The following is an 18,086-nucleotide window of genomic DNA, read 5'->3' as shown; positions in this document are numbered from 1 at the left end:
GACATAGAAGCATGAATGTCTCCACTATTTCTCCCTCAAATTTTCTCCTATAACCTAAATCAACTTTTTTCTTCTTTTGGAGATACTTGGGTCAGCAACATTTCCTCATAGTAACTGTCCATAGAATGAGGAATGATGCTCTTGCCAAAGATTTATTTCTAAGGATGCTTTTCAAACTTCTTCCTTATTATGTCTGGATAATGAAGCTCTCTGGTAGGTGGTTCCCAAAAGCCACTCTTTTAACTTATTCCTGAAGAGTAGCCATAAACAGCAGAAATGCCTAATTCTGTTTAAACATCTTTAAACATAATTTCTCCAATCATTCTCTTGTTTCACAAAGTTACATTTCAGAGGAACAAATGTAAATGCACATGTAAATTCTAAGAGGCAGATATGGAATAAAGCAGAGTGGGTGAGATAATTTATTGAAATAGAGATGCTTACAGAGAATTAGATAAGATTTTGCTCGCTGCATCATTTTTCCATATAAAGCAAACTCAAATGGCCTCCTAAGCGATTTTGATTTTTAGATGTAGTAGGAGCCTCTTACCTTCGTCTTTACAGACTTCAACGGCCTCTTCTGAAGCAGGGCTGTGCACAGTAGCAGCACTGACGCCATCTACAAAGCAGACAAGGGAAACACCGGCTCAGAGTTAATGCTGCCAAGCAGAGCCTCACTCCCAGCATGCCCCCCCACCCCCACTGGACCACAGGAATATGAACCTGTTTCATGCTCTCATATACCGAACAGTCTTTGAAGCGGTTAGTGGTTTGTGATTCCCTCTTATAATTAATGAAACAGAAACCTTCACAAAAGGTTAAGACAGAGCCCAATGAACTACAAACTATTTTTTGGCAAATAATGCTGTTTGTTGGTACTATTGTACCTTGGCATTTTGCTTCTTCCCCACCTCTAGTAGAATGGTACACATTTTTGTTAAAACGGATTGTGGAGGAAAGGATACTCTCGCGAGTTTCCACAAAGTGCTTTGATGTGTGTGCTTTTCAGATTTGGTTTTCTTAGCACAGCACCTCTGCGCCGTAGTGCCAGGCTGTGAACCTGCAGGGAGCACTTTGAAGGCTGGCAGCACAGACCCCAGAGAAGGGGATCCCTGGTAGGAAAGCACCACAAGCCACTGGGAGATTTCACGTCACCCACGCGCAGAGTGGGGAGAAGGAACTTGGAGGTCCCTGCGCCCCTTAGAGCAGCAATTAACCTCCTCAGAGTCTATCTGTCTTCTGGGTACATGGGCACCCCAGTGATTCCACTCACATTTGCCTTCCAGGGTAATAGATAATTAACTTACTAACATGAAACTGGTAAATTTAAGACATGAAAGATTATCAAAAGCATTTGAAATGTTTAATGCTTGACAACTGGAAAGGAATAGTACATATTATTTTCATGCAGTAACCGGGTCTTTAAACTAAAACGTTATACATGCATGGCGACTGACACACATTTAAAGGCAAATCCCATACTTTCTAGCATATGTCTTGTCCATAATGTATATGACTATTACTTTTAGGTCATGTCTCTATTGGAACAGAGATTAAAAAATTTTAGTAGGGGGATAATTGGAAATAATGAATCATTTTCTTTTGTTAAGTGACATTTTCCTATTTAATAAAGAAAGAATAAACTATTAACCTTGAGGTCACATCTTCCCATTTCTTTATTTCTCTTCATGGCAAAACTCCCTTAGGAGAGCTGTCTGTGATATACTTCCTCGGTGCACAGACTCTCCACAACCTACTCCAACTGGCTTCCATGCTGCTCAGCAATTCTCTCACAAAACGTGGCGGCGACCTCCCTTTGCCGAATCCAATGGCTATTCCCCTTATCTTACTTGATTTCTCAGTAGCATTCCTTTACTCTGTTCTTTCTGAAACACTTTCTCGTTGTGGCTGCTCCTTCTCCCCTGTTGCCACATATCTACATGTAACAGTGTCCCAGGGCCCACTGATTTCTTTACTCATGTTCTTTCTAGTGAATCTTATTCAGTCTCATGCTTTTAAATATAATTTATATGCCAGTGACTCTCAAAACCATATCTCTGGCCTAGAGCTCTCCCTAGAAATCCAGACTTCTATGTCTGACTGGGTTTTTGACATTCCTTTGGGCTAAGAGTTCTCTCAAATTTACCATGGCCAAAACTGAGCTATTTAACTTTCTCAGCAAAAGCTGTGCCCTAAGGCCAATCCTCCACATATTGTATAGGTAAGTGGTACCATCATCCCATAATTAACTAGTGTTAAAAACCTAGGCCTTGTCTGGCTGGCTTTGCTCAGTGGTTGAGCATCGACCTATGAAGCAGGAGATCATACTTCAATTCCCTGTCAGGGCACATGCCAGCATTGTGGGTTCAATCCCCAGTGGGGGGCATGTAGGAGGCAGCTGATTAATGATTTTCTCTCATCATTGATGTTTCGATCTCTCTCCCTCTCCCTTCCTCTCTGAAATCAATAAAAATATTAAAAACAACAACAAACCTAGGACTTTCCTCTTCCCCCATTTCCCACCTCCAATCCACCAGCATAACCTGTTACCTTTGTCTCTAGAATGTAACACAAACCAGTCCATTTTTGTCTCCAGTTGCAGAAATCACCATCATTGCTTTCCTATGGTACCTTCTAACTGTTCTCACTTTGGCTCTTTAGACCATTTTAACTCACAGCCAAAGCAAGCTTATTATATACATATATGCATAACCATGGACACATACAATAGTGTGGTGAAGGCCTGTGGGGTGTGCAGGGTGGAGTGGGTCAGTGGGGGGAAAAAAGGGGGACATCTGTTATACTTTTAACAGTAAAGATAAATTTTTAAAAATAAATGGAACAAAAATAAATTAAAATAAAACATAGCTTATGTCTCTCCTCTTCTTAAAAACTCCCACTGGCTTCTCTTTGTAGTTCTAATAAAATCAAATCTCATACAGTCAGAAGTAACCTGGAACTATGACCTCTTACCAGATTTCACACCACAGTCCTCCAGTCCACCGTGCTCCAGCCATCCCACCTTCTTTCAGCAGCATGCCAACCCAAACTGGCCTAGAGGCATTTGCATTACCCATTCCCTCCATTTTAAAGGACTTTCATCATCTCATCACTTAGATCTCATGTTTACTTTTTCAATTTAATTTTAAAATATATCTTTATTATTGAAAGTATTACAGATGCCCCCTTTCTCCACCCATTGGTTCCCCTCTCCCCCGTCCCGCTCTCTCCCCAGGCCTTCACAGTATTCCTTCTACATTTCCTCATTTCTCTGCAAGGCATCTGTCACTATCTTACACCTTCTGGTTGTTTATTATTTTTGGACCTCCCCATCAGAATATCAGCTTTGAGCGTTCAGGGATAGTGTCTTTATAGTTCACTGCTGTGTCCCAGTGTCCAGACAGCGCCTGTGAATGACTGAGGAATATTATCCACAACTTTGATTTGGTCTGATTATGACAACAGTAAGAACGGATGGGTTATGCTAGTTTGAGATTGTGGGATTTTTTTTCTTGATGTGGAAGAGGCCTGCAAAATTGTATAATCAAAATTGAAGTTGGAAATTATATTGAATGAAAAGCAGGTGTTTTTAGTTTGGAAGAATAACAGCAGGTCAAAGGGCTTTAATAACCAGAACCACATCTTCAGTTCCTCTGCACTTGGATTGGGAGGCTATGAAACGAGCAGAGTGGGCATAGCAACGCATGTTAGCACTGGCCAGGGTTGCAGATGAACGCTGCCACTGGGGCCCAGGCCAGCCAGCCGGCTCATTTGGAAGAGCAAGAGGAGCCCCTCAGGTGTGCATTTAGGAGTGTTTTTTCACATTGAGAGGTTCCCATATTGTGGTAATGACACTATTGATCCAAGAGGTACCGAAGAGGGATTACATTTTACTTGCCTGCTAACAGGCAAGATGATCCCAAGTGAAAAAAGAAACTGCCTGTTCTCAACTGATTAAGGGGAACAGGGTAAATAAATAAAACACAGGTAAATGTGTGTGCACATATATACGGGTGTGTGTGTGCGCGTACGTGTGTGTAAACAGGAATAGGAAAATTCTATGTTGATCAAGACAATTTGAGACGGAGCAGTGAGTGAAAAAACCTGTGAATCCTCAGCATTCAGAGGATGGCCTAAGCTGTCAGCAGTTAGCTGACTAATATTTATCAGCCCAAACAGTCAAAACGGTGACAGCTTTTCACATAAGACTCATCTTCCGTGGAGCATAATGATGTGGGGGTAGGGAGCTGGGTGGGGGCGTGAAGAACAACAGCTTGCTGTATCAGAATTCATTTCATTGCAAGCACTGCATCTCAGCAGAGGGAGCCCACTGACCCCGTCGCAGCTGCGCAAGGTCCCTGCTGCCTTGCTTCAGTGCTTTCTCTGATTGGCCTTCCTCAATTCCATCTTCCAGGTCAATAATAAAAGCCTCCAGTTCTCTTGCTAAAGTTCCAAGGTTAATGTAGGAAGTTTCCATTGCAAAACTTATCCCACCACCTGGTTTATTTCCAAGAGTTCAGCAGAGGGAGGGCCCAGGACGTGCCTGGCACACCTTAGCTAGAGCCACTATTTCAAAAATGCACCCCCCCCCTCCACCCCAGCACCACGGGCTCATTAAAACTGGGAGAACGACCTGCAAACTAAAGAGAAGAGGGTATTTTAGTCTGGGTGGTTATGTTGATCGCTGCATAATTGTGTTTATTGTTTTTAAAGGAGAGCGCGCCTGAGTACAAAATGGGTAGAAAAGAGATGATACCTTGAAGGTGATCACAATCTCTTTGGAGTCCTTTGAACATTTTTTAAATGTTCAGTTTGTAATCTACAGTCGAAGATCTGTAAACATTCAATTGATACATCCGTTCTGTGGTGAATAGAGGGGATGTCAAGAAGCCTTCGGATCTCATTTCAGCTTTGTGAGTGGGGTGGTCAGGCTCAGCGACACCACCTCCCACAACACGCAGAGAAATAACCAGACATGTGGCTCTTCAAAATGTAATGCAAAACAGTAAAGAACACTCCACTCATTGTGGAGGGGAAGGCTCTCATTTAATTCCTTTAAACATTTTTCATTTCTTTCTTTCCCCCACCCAAATCACATCTGCTCATTTAAACCTGCCCTAAGTCAGCCACGCTCTGACTTGACACTCCAACCTCTGCTCATCCCTCTTCGATCTCTGCTAAGCAAGCTGTAATTACATGGAAGAAAAATGGAATCGGCGAATGAGACATGACAATGTCCCCTTCTGAGAGGAAGCCCTGTGACTCTGAGTTAATAGAGTTGGTGGCTTCCTGGGGGAGACCTGAATGAAAGTGAAGTTAACCTGTAAAAAGCAGAAGCATTTTCAGAAAACAGTACTGAGTAAAGTCATTGTTCACCTCTGTGGATGAGGCCTAGGAGACTCTTCAAAAGAAATCTGAGCCCACCTGCTTCTTGGCTCGGCCCTTCCATTTCTTCCACGCTTGGCTTTTCCTCTGGACCGTTCTCATCTTTCAAGAAAACCACAGAGGAAAAACATTACATCAAGTCAATTTATAAAATATCTCTTTATGGCTAATATGCAGCACTGAAATTAATTGTAACCAATGTAGCATGACTCCCCATAAAGCAAGGCAGAGAGATGAATCAGAGGTATGAAACAGAAAAATTACCTACATAAAAAGGTGCATTTATACTCCTCCCTTCCACACGATTTGCTTGATGAAATGTTGAACTGCAGTAAACAAAATTCACTCAGCAGTTCTAGTAACATCTCTCTTCTCGCACAGCATTTCCCAAAATGCAATACAGATTTTAAATCCAATCTTTTCTCCCTTGACTCAAGCAATATACACTGTGTAAGAAAACTTGGTTAAGTTTCTATGCCCTTTATTTTCCTGTTTTAAATATATTGTAAAAATATCTATATTTATTTAACATATACATCAAAGCCTAACATATCTATGCTATGAAATATTTTGTCTTGAACAAATTATGATGGTCCGGTTTATGCTATCACACATAAATCCTTGAAAAATAAATAACTGGGCAGCTGCAATGGTGGCTATCCACTAGAAACTAACATTTTCTTTAAGCTTAAAATATATAATATATTTCTCTGAATTTATGTGTAACAAACTTTTCTTCAATGGTGGCTATCCACTAGAAACTAACATTTTCTTTAAGCTTAAAATATATATTTCTCTGAATTTATGTGTAGAAAAACAAACTTTTCAAAGGCAAATAAAGGCATATTTTATAACTCATTACTGGGAGGCTTTCCAAGTCTCTTTTAGTTTGGAAAATTTTTTTAATGATAAATTTATATAAAGACACAGAAACAAAATATAAAACATGTAGTTAAAGTACAGAAAACAGAGATGCAGACACTACCAGCATACATTACTGTATCCTTTGTCTATCGGGAAGTGGAATCTCTTTCCCCTTTCCTTGAATCCGGACTGGTGCTGTAACTTGTTTAGACCAATGAAACATGGAGGTGATGTAGGCCCTCTGAGCTAAGGGCACTGAGAGCTAGTAGCATCCACTTTCTCCCTCTGGGAAGCCAGCTGTCATGCTGTAAAGACACGCGGGCTAACCTACCAAATAGAGAGAGTGAAGGGCCACACGGCAAAGCACCAAGGGGTCAGACCCGTGAGTGAAGCCTTCTTATAGCCTCTAACCCAGCCCAGCTGTCAGCTGAATGCAGCTGAACGAGGGCCTCAGCCAAAGACACAAGGAGCAGAAGAATCACCCAGCTGAGCCCCGTTAAAATTCCTGACCTGCAACCAGGCCCAGATCACTTAACCTTTTTTTGTTGGAGTGCTTTGACCCACCATCTGCTATTACTATTAACTCTTCATCCAGAGGCAAGAGGGTGGTGAATTTTCCCCAGAAATCTCAACTAGCAGAGCTAAAACAAGAGCCTCAGAGAAGCAATAGGAAACATTTCCCCAAGCCGCGCTGTAAAATAACCTAGTGAAGAGAGTTGCAGATGGGAAAACATTCAGAATTGATCTGGATGAAAGAAAAAGTTTATAATAGAATGACAAAAGTAAATGTATAAAAAAGAGTGACACTAGGTGGGGAAGAAATGCTATCATTGGATGCGTGAGTGTGGATAGAATTACCTCTGCCTTGCATTGGGGGACAACTTAGGGGACACCGTCTAACTTTTAATATGAGGACCTGGGGCAGCTCTGTAGCTACCTAAATCCAATGTTCTCCATTGCGTTTTTACAATGACCACGTGATGATCTGACATTTTCTCTCTGGCTCTCTGAGTGGTCTACGGCATTGGCTTTTGTTCTGGGAAGGAAAAAAAAGCTACCTAAATCCAATGTTCTCCATTGCGTTTTTACAACGACCACGTGATGATCTGACATTTTCTCTCTGACTCTGAGTGGGCTACGGCATTGGCTTTTGTTCTGTGAAGGAAACAGCCATCCCAGCTGCTCTTGCTCCCTTAATGAGGCAAGTTAGTGCAGGAGCACGTGTCAAAAACATAGGTCAGTATGTCCCCTCTTCCTCTCATCAAACAGGCTCAGAGTCAAACAGGAAAAATCTGCCAACTTATCTGTCTCACCCAACAGACAGACCTTTTAACACGAATTTCACCATAGGCTTGAAGTCTACAGTGACAGGTTGCCTTTAAAATTAGTCTAGTTACCACATCTCCTAAGGAGTGGGGGTAAGACACTTTCTTGTGAAGAGAGGAAGGGAAAGAGAACAATTAAGTCATAGGAAAGTGAGAAATTGGTTCCAGCAGTTCTAAATGCATGAAAAGGAAATTCATGGGCAGACCCCCGAGTCAATACAAACCAGTTTGGCTGTCTTCCTAGTCTACTGTTACTGAGTTTTTACCTTTATCCTCCATGCCCTCTCACTCCCTCATGCAACCACTGAGTGGCATGCTTTTGTTTTCCACTTTGAGTCTTGGCCAAACAGTGTTCTGGTTACAGCATTTCTGCCTTTGGGCAGAAAACTCAAGAGACACTTTGCATGTTTATCAGGGAGAACATGCATCCTAGAAGAATGCTGGATTTGTCATTGGAGTCACATGCCCTCAAATGAAAAGGGCCACCAATTTGCAAAGACATGCACCTGCAAATCCAGCAGGGGGACCCAGTGTAGAAGTCTTGCTTTCAAAACCCAGTTGATGCATTTTTGGGCAATTAGATTAGCGTTCATTTCACTCTTTTAAAAGGACAGTTTGGCTGCCTTATAACTTTCCATCCATTTTAAATGTCTCAAATGGGTGAGTTCTTAGTGAAACAGTGGGTTTCTACTGGTAGGAAAAAAAAATCTCATTACACAATTTACCCATAAGGATTTTATAAGGACAAGCTTTCTTTTATCAGCCTTGTCTGTCTAGTTATCTTCACAGGAAGCACATAAACAATAAAGTTGAGTGGAGTGGGGAATCTAAATGTTTGGTTTTTAGAAGGGTTTAAAAGGCATATAATAGCCCTGGCTGGTTTGGCTCCATGGATAGAGCATCAGCCTATGGACTGAAAGGTCTCGGGTTCTATTCTGGTCAAGGGCATATGCCTGGGTTGTGGGCTCGATCCCCAGTAGGGGGCGTGCAGGAAGCAGCCAATCAATGATTCTCTCTCATCATTGATGTTTCTATCTCTCTCCCTTCCTCTCTGAAATTAAAAAAAAAGGCGTATAATAAACGTGAAGCAATACATGAAAGTAACATACTATTTTGTTAGCTAAAAAAAAAGTCCTAGAGGAGCTGAATTCTCTGTTAATACACCAAAAGGTGATTATTTACTTCAGAATATAAATTTCCACAGCATTGACGTGTCACATGATGCTTTATTTTCCTATCCTCAAGACCACAGTGATCTGTGAGAATTCTAGGGGTGGTATTATTTTTGTTTCTCCAATATTAATACACTGCTTCTCACTGTTTCAACACATATATTGACCATATACTATATGCAAGATATATCAGAAATTTTATAAAAATAAAAATGAGAGACTCCTGCTATAGAGTGAATTCATGTAAGTGGAAGGAATGTACCACTGGTTGGAAGATGATAAGTATGCAGTCCATGTGTCATTCCATATAGAAAAGTTTTGCAAGGGCAAAATCTCAATGTCATGGCCACAAATTACTTTCCTGATATCTGTAGTTCCTTTTGTGAACTGTGCGTGGGATGGAAAGTAAATCAGAGCAAATCCATCCTTACAGCTGTGGCAACAACCTGCTGCTTGCTGCTTGCTGCCTGCTGGTGCACTGTTGCCATTTCTTACAAAACTCCTGAGATTTCTGGACATGGACAGAGCACAGGCCATTCAAACACTGTGGATTGCAAATTGGATTATAGACTCCAATTCTTCAGTCTCCTGCAATGTATTATACATCTCAGTGTCCTCCCACTGTAGGCAGAGAATACTTCCCACTCCATTGATGCTGGACTTGACCCCAAGCGACTTGATTTGACTAATGAAATATTAGTGGGCATGATGTGAGCAGGGGGCTTAAATGTGCTGCATAATTGAACTTGGTGCTTGTGCTTCTGACACTTGCTGTGATAAGAAATGCCCTTTAGCACTGGTTTAAAGAAGAGGAGAGATATTATGGCGCAGATTTCAACCCGAGCCACAGTTTGGAGTTAAGCCCAGACAACTCACACCTTGAAAATGTGCTGCCCAACAGAGCACTACCTGCATCAACTGAGCATAGCCAACCTGCACCACTTGTGATCATGAGAATAGATATTTTTGTTGTAAGGCACTGCATTTTGGGGTGATTTGTCACAGTATCATTGTAAAATAGCTGATTAATACAAATACTATTATTTTTTCTCAAGTCAGGAGAGCTCAAAGATTTTTTTAATTAGCATTTTTTATTTATAAAAATTTAGTCTTTAATTTTGTATTTTGACAACCAGTTACATTTTCGTCTGTCATATTTTATTTTATTATTTTTTTTAAATATATTTTATTGATTTTTTTACAGAGAGGAAGGGAGAGAGATAGAGAGTTAGAAACATCGATGAGAGAGAAACATCGATCAGCTGCCTCCTGCACATCTCCTACTGGGGATGTGCCCACAACCCAGGTATATGCCCTTGACCGGAATGGAACCTGGGACCCCTCAGTCCGCAAGCCGATGCTCTATCCACTGAGCCAAACTGGTTTCGGCACGTCTGTCATATTTTAAAACTCTCTAGAGGATACATGCTTGAAAAATAAATGTACCTTATGTAAGGGGGGCATGCTGTCAAAGAGGATGTACTGCCAACTGTGATGTTTATATTTTATTTAATAGAGCCATGTAGGCAGCAAGATACTAGCTAATACTAGCTAACATTTATTGAATGTTAGTTATGTTCTACTCGGTGTCTTCATGCTTTGAAAAGATTATCAAATTTAATTCTGAGAACAACTCAGTGAGGTTGACATTATTATTATCCACGTTTCATGAATATGGACACTGAAGTGCAGCGATGTTAAGGAATGTGCCTAAGGGCCCACAGCTAGCAAGTGCTGGCAGCTGGATTTCAACTCAACCAGCTGATGCCAGCGCCCAATATTGCTTCCTTGGAAAAGTAAATAATATTTGTGTCTGGGTAAGGTATTTTCATTATTGGTCAGCAAAAATGTGGGAAAATGATAATATGAAAATAGCAGAAGAACTACACTATAGTCTCATATAGATTAACACAGAACACTGAGAATATGGAGAATTGAGCTCTTCTGACACTTAACCCAAGTGGGTGCAATGCTGTAACTCCAGACTTATTTCTTTAATGCTAAAGGTATTTTTATTTGGGCATAATTTTAAACAGAAAGTTATAAGAAACTTTGTTTTCTTGAACCATTTGAGAGCAAATTTGGGACATAATCACCCCCTAATCACCCCCATCAGCCTTGAATACTTTAGTATATTTTCTACAAACAAGGACATTCTCTTCCATAACTATGGTGCAAACAAGTTTGAACAATTTTCAGTAATATCTTTTATAGCAATTGGGGATCACACACTGCATTTACCTGTCATGTCTCTTTAGTCCCCTTTAATCCGAAACAGACAAGCCTCCCTATCCCTGGCCAAGCTCTGTGCTGGGTATTTTGCATCTCTTCCACCCTGCCCCCTTCAATGTGAACACTGACCTTGCTAAGCTCTACCTAATGGCTTTAGGAAAAAGGAAAGGAAAGAAGAAAGGAAGGCAGGAAGGAGGGGAAGAAGGAGGGAAGGAAGGAAGCAAAGGAAGGGAGGGAAGAAGGAAGGAAAGAGGGAAGGAGGAAGGAAGGAAGGGAAGAAGGGAAGGGAGGGAAGGGAAGGAAGGAGAGACCAGAGAAGGTTAGTTTGAAACACTTTGTTCTGGAACTCATCAGCTGATTGAGTTATTTCAATAGATTCATCTTCCGAAAGTAAGTTCCTGAGTTGGCTGCCTCATTATTCTCATGCCTCACATGACTCTTTAAGTGCAATTACCATGACTTGTTACAGTTCTCTGAGTCGGACTTTTATCTACATTTTTAGAGATGAAGAAATCAAGGTTGCAGAGGGTCAAGTTCCCTGAAGTCCCACAATTAGTAGCAGAGCTGGGACTTAACCTCAGATCCAAATATGCCAAAGCCTGAGGTCTCTCTTTCTTGCCTCAAAGATTCCTGTGACCTCTTCTGACCCTTGAGAGCTAAATTGTAAGTCCTTGGTTGAGAGAGATGCCCTCACTGTTCCTCTGTTATCCTCAGTACCAGCACAGTCCTAAAATCTTTGGGGTCCACAGCACTTGTCACAGGACTGAGAAAGAAATGTCATTTCCCCCTAAGCAGTAATTATTATTATTATTATTATTATTTATTTATTTATTTATTTTTGCTTGAAACATATTGTAGTTCTTGTTGTAGAAAAAGCACCTGGTGTCTATTAAGCCTCTGGTTAAACCTCATTAAATGGTGGATTAGTTTTAAAATGTCACATCTCTTTGATCGCACCTAATGGCTTCTAAAAGTCAAATGTAGTGATGTTCAGGGAGCACACGGAATTCAAGTCCATCTGCTTTCACCACCCCTGGGCCAGCCTCCATCCCTCTCTCCTGGGTTGTGATAATGACTCCAATCATGCTTTCCTCCTTCAGCTCTGTCCTCAAAGTCTATTCTCAACTAAGAAGCCAAATTGTTTGTCTTGAAATGTTAGTCAAATCATTTCCCTGCCAAATGCTCTAAAAAACCCAAAGGCATCAAGGTCCCATGTGCTGGAGACTTGTTTTCCTGCCCTGACCTCTTTCTAGTCTCCTCCCACTTCCTCTGCCCCAGCTGCACTGGGCTCCGGTGCTACTCCTCTAGCACACTAGGTCTCTGCTTTCCTGATCTTTCTACCGCCCATACCCCTGCCTGGAGTGCTTTCCCCCAGGTCCTTCAAGTCTGGGCTCACCTGTCCCCTTTCCAATTAGGTCTCATCTCCCCATTCACACCCACTCCATTCTTCTTATCCTAACCTACTTTTTATTTTTGTCTCCCCCCCTCCAGTTACTATCACCTTCTATAGAATTTAGATAGGTATTATATTCATTGTTTCTGTCTGTCTGTTCCCATTTGACTGTAAATGCCTCCAAGGCAAGCATATTTGTTTGTGTCATTACCTGATTGATGTCGCCTAAGTACTTAGAAGGGCCATATGGTAGGTGTTCAATAATATTTGTGAATTAATGAAATACGCTCTTCCCGTACTTGGCCTTATATAGCTACCTCACAAATCAATCAGGAAAAAAAAAGATAAATTATCTTCTAGTCAAGACTATTAGAAATATACTCATGGAATATAGATTACTTATGAAATACAAGGTTCATCTGATATGTGAGACAGACACAGAATCCAGGCTCTTGTTATGCTATACCTATCACCATTTTGTGTTCTTACTGGAGCAGTTAGTTAAGAGAAGGAATCCCTTCCCCAGGCTAGTGAAGATTATCTGTGAACTTGTTATAAAATAGTCATCCAGATTAGAGAGACTGCATACCTCGTAGTTAAGAAGATGGTGGGACATGGATAGTCAGTTGGCGGGAATGCTGAGCAGTGCTGTCCTGGTTGCCAGAACCAGTTCTACTCAGAATAAAATCAAATGGTATTACAAGCATGCCCCATTCACAGAGAGAATGTAAGACCTACAAGTTGATCTTCAATTATGGGGCAGAGAAGACAATCATCTTGGTCTTGTATTTTTCTAGGAATGTCCCCAAACAGCATACTTGTCCAGCAGAGGGAAGAGGAAATCATTGAACCTGATGTTTTCAAAAATATGTGTTTGTCAGGGGAGACCTAAGTGTGACGCATGTTGAGAAAAGGACACATATAAGAGAAGAACATGCAACTGTCCCTTCCAGATATTTTGTATGACTGTAGGTAGAGTGCCAAGTGTTCAATAAGGTACTCAACAAATACCTGCTGAGGGGATGAACTCAGCAGATTTCCACACTGAAGGTGTGACCCTGGGGTACTAAAACTTGCCGTGGCATATCTTGGTTAAAAATAGCACAGGGAAATACCCCAAAGAGCTATTTTAAATACCACACATACCCTCTTAATAGGTAACATATGGTTCTCCCATATGGCATGTTAATACAAGTACTTTTACTCTGATACAGTTAGTTTTAATCCAAGGATTTCCAAATAATTTACAAACACTTCATTAGCATGGTCATCCCTGGGGAAGGTGCAGAGCCTCAGAGACAAAGCATCCTGCTTACAATCAATAACCATTAAGGAATGACAATAATAAGAAATATATTAATATGGCATTTTTTTTAGATTAAGGAATCAGCAATGGGAATCAAGCAACTTTCACAAAGACCTTCAATGACCTCATGGTGTAAGTAGGGCTAGTAGCCAATTTATCCCGAAGCTTATGGCTATTCTACTAGTTGACCTATGTTGGTGAATTGGCCATGGATTACACTAGTTTTCAGGTGTGCACATAACCTCAAGTCTATACCATAAATGGGAAAATTATGGTGTGGGAGACTAGAATAAAGTTAGTATAGTAGTATTACAGTGGGATTTCTTTGAGCTTTCTCACTGTCTTAAACACACCAACAACTGTGTTTTGTCATTAACTTTAAGCCCTAAAATATCTATTTCTCTGTATTGTCATTTATGTTTCTGAATTGAGATAACTGGTATGTCTACACATTTGTTTAAAACAGGCACACACTGTGCTCGATGCAGATGTTAAATCTGAACTGGTAAGAAGAAATATCGTTTTGCTTTTTTGTTGAAGAATAGAAAAGTACATTAAAAATGTTCTTTGAATCATTCAAAGAAGAATCATTCCAGAAATAAAATCAAAAGCTCTTTGGTATCTCTGTCATCAATTAATGTTAGCTGAGTACCTACAAAGGTCAATATTGTGGAGAGGGAATACATTAGCCTGTTCAGAAGACAAAAGGCCTTCCCTTTAGGAGTTGACAAAACGAAGATGGATGGAGTGGTTTCATGAGAGGCACGAGGTAAAATTGAGGCTAAAGACAATTACACAGAGGAAAATAGAAAATTTTATCTCATTTCTGTAAATCTGAATAAATGGTGGGTATTTGAGCTGAATTAAATGAGGAATATCTAAGTAAGTGCTTCAGTTATCCACTTTGCTTTATCCACAATGCTCTCTGGGAAATCACTGGTTAAGGATGTATCTGTAGGGAGTACAGGTGTCCTCAGGGAGGGGGTCATTCAATACATGAACATTTGAAGTTGCAAGCAGCCCTACATTATCATAGGAAGTAAAAACCTTAATCTTTGTGTTTCTATCCTGTATCCTCTTTGAAATAGTTGCTCCTTTAGTGTGGAAACATGCTAATTTAAGTGGTGAAAATAAACATTTTAAGATTCTGGTTTGGAATTTTGAAGTTTAGGATGAAAGCAATGTATGGGTTTTCCACAATTCAGTATGAATGTTTTATAAAAATGTTCCCTTACTCAAATTATCACCCTATAGAGAATGAAAATTGACAACCACTCCTAACTGTACTATCAACTATAAAAATAACAGTGCTTTCTATTAGTCTTTTATCTATCTTTTAAAAAGGCAGACATCTAGTAATGGTTTTGTTTAACCAAATGTTTACTTAATAGCTATTTGACATTGTACCAGAATAAATTTCAACATATTATTCTATTTATTTCACATGAAAATAATTCACGAGGGCAGAAACCACACACCTCTGAGCAGAGAGAGCATGTTTTATTCATGTGAAAATTTATTTAGTTCTGGGAAACTGCCTTCCCTGGGACCCAATGCTTTCTGTCTGGAGGAATCTGGAGCAGTGTTTCTCAGACTTCTCAGTGCATCAGCATCCCTTTGGGGGCGGGGGGTGGGGGGGTAGTTAAAATACAGAGCTGGGTTCTGGTTCAGCAGAGCTGGAAGAGGCCCGAGCATCTGCAATTCTAACAAAATCCCAGGTGATGCTGCTGCTGTGGTCTGGGCACCACACTTTGAGAACCACTGGTCCAGGCTCTGGAGTATTAAGTGGTAAGAACAGAAAGTATCCTATGATTTATTTTCATTCATTAAATATGGCTACCAATAGCCCATTCTTAGCTTCATTAATATTGTTCATTTTCCAACTTCTTCTGACTCTCTGTAGCCACTAGTTGAGTACTCCCTTAAGATTACAGTAATATTTCTTAGTAGAAAGAAGAAATGTTAGACTTTTCATGAAATAAATCTATAAAATGTACCTTTTCAATTTCACTAAAACTATATTAAGTCACCTTATCTTAAAAATGAATGCATCCGTGAAGAAAACTGATGCAGTTGGGAAGGTTTCTTCTGTTCTAGATGCTGTGTGGGTGCTACAGAGAGAGGAACAAAGTGGGGAGCCTGCCCTACCTGAGCTTACTGAGGAGACAGCGAGTGACCCACAACCTGGGTTAAGTACAACAAACCCTGTGCTGGCAGAAGCAGGGAGGGCTGTGGGGGAAGCAACCAAATTCAGGCCAGAGGGGTCAGGGTAATCTTTTAGTGGAGTCCTGCCCCAGCTAAGACCTTTGTCATTGATTAGGTATTTATTGAGCAACCCGTGTCTATCAGTCTCTGTTGTTAGCGCTGCACTGCACAGTGTGATAGCAGCCAGCCCCATGTGGCTATTGGGCACTTGAAATTCAGTACTTCCAAACTGAGGTGTTGGTAAATGTCAAATGCATGTCAGATTGTGAAAAAAGCACAAAACAGTGAAACATATCTTATTAACAATTTTTATACTGATTCTATGTCAAAATGACAGTACTTTGGCTATCTTGGGTTAAGTAAAGTATAGGGTTAAAATTAATGTAACCTGTTTCTCTTGCTATTTTTAACATTGCTCTTAAAACAGTAAAAATTACAAATGCATTTGTGACTCACGTTTCATTTCTATTGGACGGCTCTGCTCTAGAGATAACTAGTGAGGGAAGGGACTCTGGAGCTCAGCCCTGTGGAGCTGATAGATATTGTAGCCGGAGCCCACAAATCCCTACCGCGGTCCTTTGGCACTCACCTCTGATTTCTCTGCATTGTGATGGCTTCTGCTCATAAACACCTGTGGCCCTCTGCCTTAGGATTTATTCTAGTCTCTACAGGATGCTTGCCCTGAGCAGCCAATCAGGAAGCAGCCCTCAACCAATGATGTACCAGAGTAGGTGCATTCATATCCTGCTTTTGTGCCCCTTGAGAGGGACAACTCTGAGGCATATCCCACATCATCTCCCAGAGTTCTCCTTCAGGACCCAGTCCAAGCTGTCCACAGGACAATCTGTACCTGTATTTGTTTCCTTCCCTTCCTGGTCTTACTCAGCTCCCTCCCTCCTGGTGCTTCCTGGGATCAATCCTAAAATCAGCTGCTTGCCCTTGAATCCTTGACTTAGGGGATACATCTGTGGGACCAACCCATGCCATTTAAAACCAAATCATTTCACAATCATATTATCTCCAGTCTTAATACCAATGGAGAGAAGTACAGGTTGCCAAGGTCATCAGAGGGGCCTTCCCCATGGAAAGGAAATTTGAACTGAAGAATAAGGCATTTACTACATGAAATTAATCAGTACAAATTACTTATGTAAGAAAGGGAGACATGGATGCGTGTTACTGGTAGAGTGAAGAGCATGTCCAAAGGTCCCTATGTGAGAAAGATGATGGTATCTTTGAAGACAGGGGTGGCCAGTGGGACTGGATCTTAGATGGTAAGTGCCACAAGGTGGAGCTAAATAAGAAATATCCAGAGAAAGGGAGTAGGATGAATTGAGGGAGGAGGGACTATTCCACAAGTTGGGAAACAAGACCCAAGTGAAAGTGAGCATTATGTTTGGAGAGTCTCAGTGATTAAGCACTGCTGGAGTCCTGACAGCAAAGGGAGTGGAGCTAGGAGAGAAGCCAGATAAAGAACAAGTGGTGGTATTACAAAGGGCTTTGTACCCTTTGGTAAGAAGGGAGACACTTCCATGAAGGGACTGGGGAGCCATGGAAGAGTTCTCTCTCGCATGGATGCTTTGTGGGGTATGAACTCGGCAGGATGGGGGCAGGATGGGCAGAGATAAGTGACCCATGTGATTAAAATACTTCAGACAAGAGATAGCAGGGAAGTCTGAGATAAAGATGGCAAGTGAAGAAAGAGAGAACTGGATGGATTGAGATGATATTCAAGGAGTAAAATCAATTGGCTTTGGTGAGTGGTTGGATGGGTGTGTGCAGGATGTGGAGTGATGCCAGCTTCTATTGCAAAAGCTCTAAATTCTCCCTTTTAACACCCATCACAACTTCATAGTGCAGGTATGACAACTATTCCACTTTATAGGTCAAGAAGTGATGTCCAGATAGTTTAAATAACCCTTCCAAAGGCCCCCGAGCTAGTAGAGAGTAGAAACAATTTGAGCCTCAGTCATCTGCCTCCAAAGTAATATTTGTTAATCACTATGGTATAATTCTACCTAGAATTATAGAAACATGCAGCCTAGGAAAACTGGAAGTTGGGGAGCGATTACCAAACCTGGGAACATAGGAGACATGTTGGTTTAAGGCACCTAGTAGAAATATACAGTAAATACATTTCAATGCATAGGAAGGGAAGCAAGTACATGGAGAGGAAAAATAGCCCAGTAGAAATCCCTCCAAAA

At 41.0% G+C, this 18,086-nt stretch overlaps 1 protein-coding gene across 3 annotated transcripts in view; it reads right to left on the bottom strand.

Annotated features, from left to right (window-relative positions):
* The window catches only part of MACROD2 (MACRO domain containing 2), a 1,947,520-nt gene that overhangs the window by 130,338 nt on the left and 1,799,096 nt on the right, over positions 1-18,086 (bottom strand). For 2 of the 3 annotated variants that reach the window (XM_014535040.1, XM_014535042.1), the window contains exons 12-13: positions 5,377-5,487; positions 551-619 (exon numbers count right to left, since the gene is read on the bottom strand). In XM_014535040.1, coding sequence (XP_014390526.1) covers positions 551-619; positions 5,377-5,487 — 180 coding nt within the window. The remainder of the gene's footprint in view (positions 1-550; positions 620-5,376; positions 5,488-18,086) is intronic. The other variant, XM_014535041.1, reaches the window with a different exon arrangement.

Source organism: Myotis brandtii, unplaced genomic scaffold, assembly GCF_000412655.1.
Source record: "Myotis brandtii unplaced genomic scaffold, ASM41265v1 scaffold137, whole genome shotgun sequence".
Taxonomy (NCBI): domain Eukaryota; kingdom Metazoa; phylum Chordata; class Mammalia; order Chiroptera; family Vespertilionidae; genus Myotis; species Myotis brandtii.
This window is presented reverse-complemented; position numbering and strand designations above follow the sequence as displayed.